The sequence below is a fragment of the Vollenhovia emeryi genome, unplaced genomic scaffold (genome assembly GCF_000949405.1).
Source record: "Vollenhovia emeryi isolate VEMERY1.0 unplaced genomic scaffold, V.emery_V1.0 DF939128.1, whole genome shotgun sequence".
Classification (NCBI taxonomy): Eukaryota; Metazoa; Arthropoda; class Insecta; order Hymenoptera; family Formicidae; genus Vollenhovia; species Vollenhovia emeryi.
Window position 1 is genome coordinate 2965154 of NW_011967238.1, and position 11438 is coordinate 2976591.

At 34.5% G+C, this 11438-nt stretch overlaps 1 protein-coding gene across 1 annotated transcript; it reads left to right on the forward strand.

Moving 5' to 3' along the window:
• Positions 1-442: 442 nt before the first annotated feature.
• On the forward strand, positions 443-10232 carry LOC105568683 (glutamate receptor ionotropic, kainate 2-like). The gene is made up of 18 exons (XM_012024541.1): positions 443-620; positions 1251-1350; positions 2297-2452; positions 3305-3516; positions 3751-4056; positions 4292-4387; positions 4776-4952; positions 5275-5493; positions 5912-6127; positions 6443-6527; positions 6706-6847; positions 7485-7622; positions 7978-8128; positions 8697-8744; positions 8837-8921; positions 9057-9203; positions 9291-9559; positions 9859-10232. Exons 1-18 carry the CDS (start codon positions 615-617, stop codon positions 10099-10101), a joined length of 2796 nt encoding a protein of 931 aa, XP_011879931.1. The 5' UTR covers positions 443-614; the 3' UTR covers positions 10102-10232.
• The last annotated feature ends 1206 nt before the right edge of the window (positions 10233-11438 follow it).

The window sequence follows — 11438 nt, forward strand, 5'->3', positions numbered from 1 at the left end:
GTGTTAACGTTCATTAATTTTCTCATTTATTCATTTATGTTCACTGATTTACTTATGTGAGCATCGTTTCTAATTTCATCATTTATAAAATGAGAGATATTAAAATTACAAATTCGAAAAATGTTTTACAACTTAAAAGTTGGTTCAAATAAAAATGACAGAAAATAAATTTACATTTATTGCAATTTGATTTCTATCCAACTTATTAGATTGCAACAAAAAAGATGTCCTTATTAATTTATATGATTGAATATGTGAGATATCCGACCTGAATATCTTTATTTTAATAATGAGCTTACTTGAACATCTATTTTTTTAATATGACATGCTAATAAAAATGAAAAATATCGTTACTGGAATTACGGAGTAGTTGCTACGACACGATTCTCGGAACGAACGCAGCCAAACGTATATAGGACGGTTCGGATCCAAATTTAGATCAGTGTACGGTAGGACAACGTCGAACACGAAACTTCTAATGCAGTTTCTTGATCCATTGGTTTTCCCTGCACTATTTCGTTGAAATTTCAACAAGTTTCTACCGACAACGGAGATCTTAGTTCATTCCAATTGAAAGAGCATTGCATCGAAATGAGAGAATACAGTTGATAAACATGGAGGTAATAGAATAAGAATGTGTAAGATAGTAACGTAGTTCTATATTAGTGTAGAGTGACACAATTTTCGAGTCTGGTGTCACTTTTATTCCTAAATATATTAAAACTTACACTAAAGAATTAGAATAATAAAGAATGAAGAATAAATCACGATCGATCACATATATACTTTCAAAAACCCTTAATTAAAGTTGAAATCGTAAAATTAATTGTAAATAAATGATTTAAGAAAGAGAACTTAAATCCAAATTAAAATCTACGTTTAACATTGACGTTTTGCTATTCGATGCCAGTATCGATAAAGTTTACAGTAGTGTTGTGCAGACGAGAAAGAAGAAACTATTACGGAATTACTAAAATTTAAGAAAGCTAAAGAAATGAAGAATTAATCCAACGAGAAAGAAAAAACAGGAATTACCTGCATACGATAAGTAATCCGAAACTAATCCGAAACTAATCCGGCCCACATATTTCCAGCTCTTACACATTAATTATTCCCAGTGTTGCAGTACGAAGTCGTGTGGCGTGCGGAACGCACGTATATTTGACATTGCGTTGTAATTATTTATATGTGTATATTAATTAAGACGCACAATATCTCGCGCCAAACAAATTTACCATTGCGTTTTACAGATTAAAATGGATCCACGACAACATCTGTTTTCGATTGCGTTAATTTTATTAGTACTGGCAGCACGCACATCCTACGGCGTCACGCGACCAATAAAAATCGGTAAGCAGTACATGATCATCTTTGAAGACTAATAAATTTCAGAAAACGTACCGCTTATGTGTGGAAATGTTTAAAAAATTATTTAATAGCAAATCTAATAGGCGGAGATTGGAACAATAATGTTTACTGGCGTGAAAATGTAAAAAGTAGTTTAATATAATATTCTATTTAACGAATGTTATTACGCATGTTAAGACTGCGCAATAATCGAATCTACAAGCCGGTTGTTGTTTGTCTTTTTCTTTACGACGAATTATTACATTCTAAAATATAATTGAATTTCTATATAAAACATGGTTTCCGAATAAAACGGAAGAAATATCTGGCAGAAAAGTTTCTCAATACCATAGAAATTAAAGAATGTACATAATGGAATACTTTTAGGATTAAAGTTTCTGTATTATTGAATTTTGCGCGATGTTATCAATATATGCTGACAAAGTCATACGAAAGAAATATTTTTAACGATGTTCACATGCGCGCTTGTTACTTAATATTGATCCGACACTCATAACGTAAATTAACACGATTCACTGCGTAATTACTATCATCGTCAGTCACTATTAGCCATGTATATACATATATTATATGTACATTAGCCATTATTCAAGAAAATACAAATAATAATTTCGTAGATAAAATTTCGATAGAAAATTAATTGCGGTTACATATTTTTTTTAACTTCAATTTATTATTAATCACCAAATACGAATCTATTTGTAAAGAATTAAGCATATTTGTTAATCACATTTTTCGTTTCAATTGCATGCTATATTTCACGTTTATTTAAAAAGCATCTAATTTTTATTTCTCAAATTCACTGTTTTAAAATCAGCCTTGTGTTTATTATACTCGTGCGCGCGTGTGTGTATATGCTAATACGGTACACTTTAATTATAATCTAGCAATGCTAGACTTTTTTCTAATACAGAATTGATATCTTTAGGAGCAATTTTTCATAAGGGCGATGAGGATCGAATATCTACGTTCCTAACAGCAATCTCAAAGACAAAATACGAAAATTTTGCGCCTGCATTCGAGCTTATTCCTGTCACTAAGTATGTTGATGTTAATACCGATAGCATGAAAACTGCTATCGCCGGTGAGTACGCGGATATCAATTATTTCGACTAACGATTTTGTCATAATCTCTGATCAATTTTTTTTAAATAATTCTAAATATACGGTATTTTCCCACATAATATATTTATTTTAATTCCGAAAGCAGAAATTTGAAAAAAAATTTAGAATAGCTTTACAGTTATAAAATATAACTGAAATATCAAATCATTATGTTTAAACATGTCTCCGTCCTCTCTAAAAAAAAACGTGCAAAGTCTAATCTATCGAAGTATTGTTGGCTCTTTTCCGCAATGCTAATTGATTCTCTCGCTTGGTTCACTTTGTGCTACGAGAGTAGCTGTCAGCGCGGAGATCATGTATATTTTCACAACGTCACGTTACATCTTGTTACGTTGTGTCTTCTTTGCATGAAGGAAAGCAATGTGCGAAGTAGATTACAAATAAATATATGTTAAAACTAAATAGCGCGCTACGTCTAGTAAATGATAAAAAATTAATTAAAGTATATTACAAATCAACCAAGCGAGAGCGCCTTTAGGTCCGAGCAAGATGTTGGTAGCCCAATAATTTTAATCTATAATGTGAATTCATATACCGTTTTCCATTTTGTCCTGCGCGCCGGTTTCTTTTCGGACATAACGCAGTTTTATTTAGACGGAATTATTGTCGTCAGTGAATTCACATATTAAAATCGATAAACGATTTCTAATTATTAAAAAATGCTATATTTAGCATTCAATAAAGTATATTACCTCTTTTGCAATTAGATTTACACGCGTGTGAACTGGAAAAAGTGGATCCACGAAAAAGGCTCTACGATGTATTATATATTTATTCTAATCTTAGACATATTTGTTGATTTTTCATATAGCTTGTGAGCTTCTTGAAGAAGGTGTGGCAGCCATTTTCGGACCTACTAGTCGGCATACACGTGGTATAGTGGCAAGCATTGCTGCGCGATTTGATATACCGCACATCGAGTATGTCTGGTCGGAAAATGAAAGATTAGAAGAGGAAAGCGAGAAAAAGAAGACGCCATCAATGACCATAAACGTGTTCCCTGCTAGTGAGAAAGTCAGCAAGGTTAGCCGCTATATAAAACAAGCATTTTGTAATTCAGATATCAATTTCGTAAACTATATTACAAATTGGAAGAGTTCCTCTTATTTAAGTGGCAATTTTTAGACACGGATACCGAATCGTAGTTTCTGATTTCAAGATATAATATTAAAATGTGATTTTGATGTCTTGTTGCGTCTAAAGATGTATGTATGATTATTATTTTTGTAACGTTTCTCGATTGACAAAACTGTACAGGCTATTGCCGATGTCATTGAGTCAATGAAATGGCGAAACTTCGTAGCGATTTACGAAAACGATGAGGGATTGTCGCGCCTTCAGAAGACTTTGACACTAAAGGGAGACAAGGATAATCCGCTTACACATACGACACGACAATTGAACGAAGGACCGGATTATCGTACGATGCTCAAAGAGATACGTTCTTTGTCGGTGTGCAATATAATTATTGATGTCGAGCCGCAAAACATCATGGAGGTTCTCTATCAGGCGAAGGATGTCAGGCTGCTAACAGATTATTGTCACCTTGTCATAACATACTTGGTACTGTTGTTTGCTTAATTTTGATAGCGAAACCGTACTATCAAACGCGACGTATTTCACGGGCCTGAAAAGATTGTTTAATGAACTACAAATTGAATTTTTAAAGACTATCTGTACGATAGAAAAATTGAATGAAATAGAGCATAAAGTGATATATTATACGTTTTATACGTAGATTGCCAGAAGACAGATATCGTAAATTTTTGAAAAAATTTTTACATTAAAATATTCTTAGGATTCAACCAAGCTACCCCTTGTCGAAGTGCGAAACGGTACCATCAATATCACCGGACTCAGTTTGAGGGAAAACGATGTCGATGGAGTCGATTGGGTATTTATTAAAAAATGTTGCCAGTATAATTTCGTAATATTGATCATAATATAATTCCAAAAGTTGGTAATCTCTCTTCGCATATGTAACTTCTAAAAGTATTCGCGTCAAACCGAATCTGGACCGAGCAAACGGGTGCAAACAAACGCAAATAAAAAGGAAATAATATTTTTTATAAGTATGGACGAGTATATGACAAAAATTAATCTGTGTTTTTATCACGCGAATACTTGAGAAAGTGTTAATTTATTTCAGCCGACAGGTCTGTTTAACATTTTCACACTTGAAACTGAATTAGATGCTTTTTATTAAAGATTCAGAATGAAACATTTATATAGAATTAAATTGTACTAATTGAGTACTTGAACTATTCGCGATTTTGATACAGCTAGATTCAGCGATCCTCTATGACGCGGTATTTTTGCTGAATAAAGCACTAGAGGTGTTGAATACGAGAAACATTGGTAATGAGGAATATATATCCATCGATCCTGTGCCACTCTCGTGCACCAATACTAGTAGAAAATATCAAGCAGGACGTAACATTACCAGCGTTATGCGAGAGGTGGGCTCTTTCTCTTCAACATTTCTTATAAATAAAAAATAATAACTTTATATTTCAAGCTCAACCCCAAGACACGCAGAGAAAATAATTTTATTGGTGTAGACTTGTCTTTTTATAAACACTTGTATAAAAAAATTAATCTCAGAAATTAATTGATATAAAGGCACATATTAAATATATTAAGTGTGATTAATATAACAATACAATTTCGCGAATGTTAATTATTCAGATACAACTTCAATGATTTTGTTTAATATTAATTTATGTTAAAGTTTCATTATCTATTTTTATAATGTAACGAAATGTAATTTTTGCTACACAGTTATCAGACGTGGGGAAGATAACGGGCGTTATGAACATTGACGAGTACGGTCGTCGACAAGATTTTAACTTGAAGATTCTGACCTTTCGACAATATGATATTATACAATCGGGCTTCTGGGATTCCGACGGTGTGCATCTCATGCGGACTGAGAAGGAGCTAGAAAGCTACTTGTTCCAAACAATGAAAGGCAGACAATTCCTGATCAGCACCAAAGTAGTTCGTATTATTATAATGTTACTCTAATAGTTAATTTTCTCTTACATTAAGGCGCCACCTATCAGTTATCAAAATTGTGATATCTTGTAAGATCATTACGTGATTCGCAACTTACAAAAGTTGATTTAAAATATTATGTGAGTTGGAAATGATATTTTTCCGGGAAAAAAAACAATGAATGAAATGTGAAAAACGACCAATAATTTTGTCGTAGATGTCGCAGTATAGATTTGCCTTCTGATAAGTGATGTAAAGAACAAAAATAGCATAACACCGCTGATGGAACATGATTTAGCGACAGTTAACATATTAATCGATGCAATTATATATATAATTGATATAAGCTTTTCCCTCCTTTTTTTCTTCTTTAGCATGTAAATTCGTAATAAATCACACAAATATTTTTTGTCCGATTCAGACTCCTCCCTATATAATCGAGGTGACCGATGGGACAACACGCGGAGTGCTAATCGAAGAAAGCAGGTACGAAGGTTACTGCATCGATCTCATTGAGGAGGTGGCAGCATATCTAGGTTTCAAACCTAAATTCGAACTCGTACCTGACGGTCAGCATGGGAGTTATAACTCACAAACGAAGACATGGAACGGTTTAATCAAGCGTCTCCTAGACCGTGTAAGTACATTCTGTGTTTCCCGAAACTAAATGGAGATTTGTTCCAAATTTATTTTTATCGTCTTTCTTTGTCGATTAATTTCAGCAAAAAATGGAAAGATGGAATAAAAACGCAATCAAATCATCTATTTTCGTAATTAATAGTAGTTTGAAAGCGCGAAAAGTCCACATTTTGTTTAAAATCCACTTAAAAAGCGATCTTTTATCACTTTCAATTTTATCGAATTCTCTTGTGAAAATAAACAAAACATACGCCCGTTCAATTTTGCTCAACTTTTCCGTGATCAGTTATTTCTTCAAAATTATTTTTTACAGGAAGCCGATTTTGCCATATGCGATATGACAATTACATATCAGAGAAAGTCCGCTGTGGATTTCAGCATGCCTTTCATGAATCTCGGTAACACTACCAAAATGCAATATTAAAATGTTAAAACATCGTTATTCTCTCTAAGTTAAAAAAACTCAAAAATAAATTAAGACGTATCAAAATGCTATAACAACAAAAGAAATGATAACAAAACGATAAGTGTTCAATTGATCAATTTACAACAGTATCCCAATGTATTTGAAATTAGGTATCAGCATCTTATACACCAAACCGGAAGAGAGGGAGCCAGAAAATAACTTCTCATTTTTGCATCCTCTCAGTACCGATGTTTGGATGTATATGGCTACTGCTTATCTCCTCGTATCGATAATGTTATTTCTACAGGCCAGGTAAAACCCAAAATTTTTTCGTCGTTAAGAGAAAGATTAAAGAAACACGCTCGTATTAAGACTTTTCATTTTTCGACATAAATAATATAAACATTTCTGAAAACCCGATACAAAATTGGTGAATTACTCTAGTGGTAGATCATTTATTGATTTTGAAGAGGTGGATCGCCAGTGAATAAAAAACAAATTTTAAGAATTAAATCGACAATAACTGGCAAATATATTTTAATTAGTTACACGACGTTTCGGCCAGTAATACTGGTCCTTATCAAGTGTTGACCCATTAAGACTTATTGTTATTGTCGATTTAATTCTTAAAATCATTTACTGAATTGATCGCGGCCTCTATTGTGACTTTTCGACCAACCAATCTTAAAGCTCGCACTTCCGATTTCGGAAAATTATATTAGAAACCTTACGGAATTATATTCGCTGAAGATGACCCGAATTGTGGGCCTAAATGTGCGAGCTGAACTGGCTTAATTATGTAATGGATACATTAAACTTGTATGTTAACACACTAATAACAGTGTAGAACTCTCAAGCCCTTTATATTTGAAGAATATGAAAATTAGTGAATGAAAAAAAGACTATTGTCGTACATGACTTACATTTCGTAAATTTAAATTTCTTTTAGAATGGCGCCTGGTGAGTGGGATAACCCACATCCATGCAATGCCGATCCCGAGGAGCTTGAAAACAATTTTAACCTTAAGAATTCGTTATGGCTAACCATTGGTTCTCTCATGCAGCAAGGCTCGGATATTCTGCCCAAGTAAGTTTTAAATTTTTTAATATTTTGTATTATTATTCATAAACATATAAACATTCAGGAAATTATTCTTTTAACCACAAAGATTAACTATTGTAGTTAAGTCATTATTTGTATCATTCTTACGCATGTTTATGGTAATGCTTTATATATCATTTCCGGTTAGTGTACGTACGATTTCTAGTAATTATTGTAGCGTAATTTCACGTATTTTAAATATGCTGCAATAAATTTCGTAAGTAACTTGACTCGTATTGAATTTATCTATAGTATTTTACTGCTAAGTGTTTATAATTCGATACGGTACTCTTTTCACGTTTCAAACTAATACATACACACATAATGTAATCACTTTCAGAGCACCGTCTATTCGTATGCTCGCAAGTATGTGGTGGTTCTTTACTTTGATCATGATCAGTTCGTACACAGCGAATCTGGCTGCTTTTCTCACTGCGGTGAAAATGGAAGCACCTATTAAAGGTGTTGAAGACCTAGCTAAGCAAACTAAGGTAATTATGCGTATTAAGACGATCTTATAGGTTTCAATACAACCTTGATATATATTAATAAAGACACGACCACGAGTAACTTTTAAGGGTACAATATTAGTTTCTTCTTAAATGTACAATGTGTGAAAGTTACATACTCTTCATTAAAATCATTTTGTTAATAATTTTCATGAAACAACGAGCGGCGATTAAGACCTTTTTACTCGAAAAGTACTCAGGATTGTGTCCCTAATAATACAGAGTGTTATGTATAATAACACCCGCCTCACCTCTTATTTACGGATAAAGCGGATTAGACTGAGTTGAAAAGTATTTTACCATTTTGCAATTTTCGCAATAGTACGAGTTTAACGAGTTATTAACGAGTAGGCAGGGCTAAGACAGGGATTTTTAATAATTCATATCTCGTTAATTATTGCGAAAATTGTAAAATGGTAGAGGACTTTTCGACTTAGTCTAGTCCGCTCTATCCGCAAATAAGAGGTAAGACGGGTATTACATAACACCCTGTATATATCAAACCATCAAAATTTATGAGGTCATCTCTAATATGTATAATTATCCCAAGATCAAATACGGAGCGATGCAAGGTGGCGCGACATCAACATTTTTCAAAGTATGTTAGCAGCTTACTTATCGACACATTCGGTTCACTTATAAAAATAATTTATACGTGTATAAATATAATTCAATATTGCCCAATCGCAGGATTCGAATTATTCGACATACAAAAGAATGTGGGCTGCCATGTCGGAATGGAGGCCGAGCGTGTTCACTGCAAGCAATGATGAAGGTGAGCAACTCCAAAATCAAAGCTAAGTAAAAATCTTTTTTTACGAAAAGGGTTATATTACTCGAAAAAGAAAACACATTTTCTTCTTGGATTCTGTTTATACCTATACGGACTCTTTATCGCGACATGTTCCAGGTGTCGACCGAGTTGTCAAGGGCAAGCGTCAGTACGCCTTTCTCATGGAATCCACGACTATTGAATACAAAATGGAGCGCAACTGCGAACTCGACAAAATAGGTGGCCTCATTGACAATAAGGGCTACGGGATCGCCATGCCACGAAGTAATATCGTAACCCGTACATCTAATATTTCTCCATTTCTTTATCTCTATGTACATATAAGAATCGTTTCTGTTGTATCCTCCGCAGATTCCCCATACAGAACATTGATCAACAAAGCAATACTAACGCTAGGAGAAACGGGCAGGTTACAGGCATTGAAAAAAAAGTGGTGGCAAGAAATGGGTGGAGGATTGTGCGTAAAAGATGACGCGGACAAAAGTGTTAACTCAAGTGAATTAGGTCTTTCAAACGTCGGAGGCGTGTTTCTCGTTTTGATGTATTGTTGCGGCGCTTCGCTCTTTGTTGCTCTTTGCGAGTTTTTATGGAACATACGCAAAGTCGCTGTGAGAGAGAAGGTAAGCCTTTTTCTTGTTAAAAATTAATCTTGCAGTATAAATATTTTGGATTAAATTAATTGATATTTCTTTTAACATTTTGACCGTCAAGCTGATTTTAGCGTTGAATCCTGAGAAGCTCAAAGTCGAAACATAAAATTTTGATTTTGTTTCTTTACATTGCAAATTAAATTATGAAACGAAATGCGTAATGGGCGAATTTTAATATCTGTTACTCCAGCATTAAATTTAATACGTCAGTTACGCCGCGCATCATTTTCGGTACAATATGCTAAAGTGAATTATCATTTTTTATACAGATCACGCCATGGGAAGCGCTAGTTGCCGAGCTGAAATTCGCCGTCAATATTTTTGCGGTTAAAAAACCTGTCAAAATTGCCAAGAGCAATAACAGCAGTGCGAGCTCCATGGAAGGTGGAATTGGCAGAGCTGCATCTACGGCTCGATCAATCGTTGGCTCGTTCCTTCGCCTCGACATGCTCGATAAATTTGATAAAGATCACAACACGGACAACCGCGGCAATGATCGTAAAATTAATTGACGATCGCCAGGGGACTTGAACTAATCACCAAGTTTTGAGATAACACAAAATTGAATACGAAGGCCTTGCACTAGCATACTATAAACGTATATATCTAATCGATAATAAATATACATACATACCGATTAACAGGGCTGGCAAGTAAATCGTTACTTGTAACGAAGTTACAGTTACAGTTACTTCTTTTTGATAACTCTAACTTAACTTCGTTACTTTCTCATTATCGAATTATGACCCCCGTCCCTGCCTATTCGAATCCCTACCTACCTACCCGTATTCCGCTGTATAATCCTATCCATTTTCCTACCTATCCGCGTTTCAACTTTTTGTTAATAAACCTACAAGTCTTTCGTTAAAACCGCGACGCGATGTATAAGAGGTCCGATTTGGAGTTATACGCGCGCGATTTAATAGAGATTTAATAGGAGTCTTTTTACCAGGGTTGTAAACCGGAGCAAAAATACGTTCTTTGGAGCGGTTTTGAACCGGTTCGAATTTAAAAACCGCTCCGAAAACCGGATGAATTTACGGAGTAAATTATTTGGAACTTGGGATGTAAACCGAACCGGAGCGAATAAGATTGTAAACCGGAGCATAAATACGTTCTTTGGAGCGGTTTTGAACCGGTTCGAGTTTAAAAACCGCCCCGAAAACCGAATGAATGAAGTAAATTATTTAGAACTTGGAATGCAAGTCGAACCGAACTGGTGAAATTTGCACATTTACCACCTTTCCAGCTATGTAGCAAAGATTCAAACGTGGTAAATCTTTTTAAATAAATTAAATCCTTTTTAGATAAAGAAACCGCTCCAAACCGGTTTTTCATGCTCCGGTTCGAAACCGGAGCGTTTGAAATCATAATAAAAAACGGTTCGCTCCGGATCGGAACGATTTTATAATTGAAATTTTGATCCGTTCTCTCGGAGCGGATATACTTCAATGGTTCGGTTCGGTTTACAACTCTGCTTTTTACTCTCGCACATATGCGAAAATATGTAAAGAAGGTAAGAATATAACCCACCCGAATTTTGACAAATAAGGAGAAATCAACTTATTTCGTACATCACCTTACTCACATATCCGATCAAAGTGGCCAATATTGACCACTTACAGCGTCGTTGGGCCAGATTGGACCTACCTTGCGTCGCTTCTGGCCATACAGTCTGGTCATTTTGACCAGAGATCAGGAAGGAAGAAAACTCCTTCCATAGTCGGTTTATTCACCGACAGATATTTCGTGCGGTTCGAACAATATGCGAGCGTCGATCGTATCGAAATACACGAGAAGTTAATTAAACAAGAAAATTAAGTAGAGAAAGCTGTATAAAACTCATCAA

What these genes read in the sequence shown, in the direction of transcription:
- LOC105568683 (XM_012024541.1), top strand. An exon ending in CACGCGACCAATAAAAATCG is followed by an intron (nt 1,351 to 2,296) that starts GTAAGCAGTACA and finishes TGATATCTTTAG; the next exon opens with GAGCAATTTTTCATAAGGGC. An exon ending in CATGCCTTTCATGAATCTCG is followed by an intron (nt 6,528 to 6,705) that starts GTAACACTACCA and finishes ATTTGAAATTAG; the next exon opens with GTATCAGCATCTTATACACC.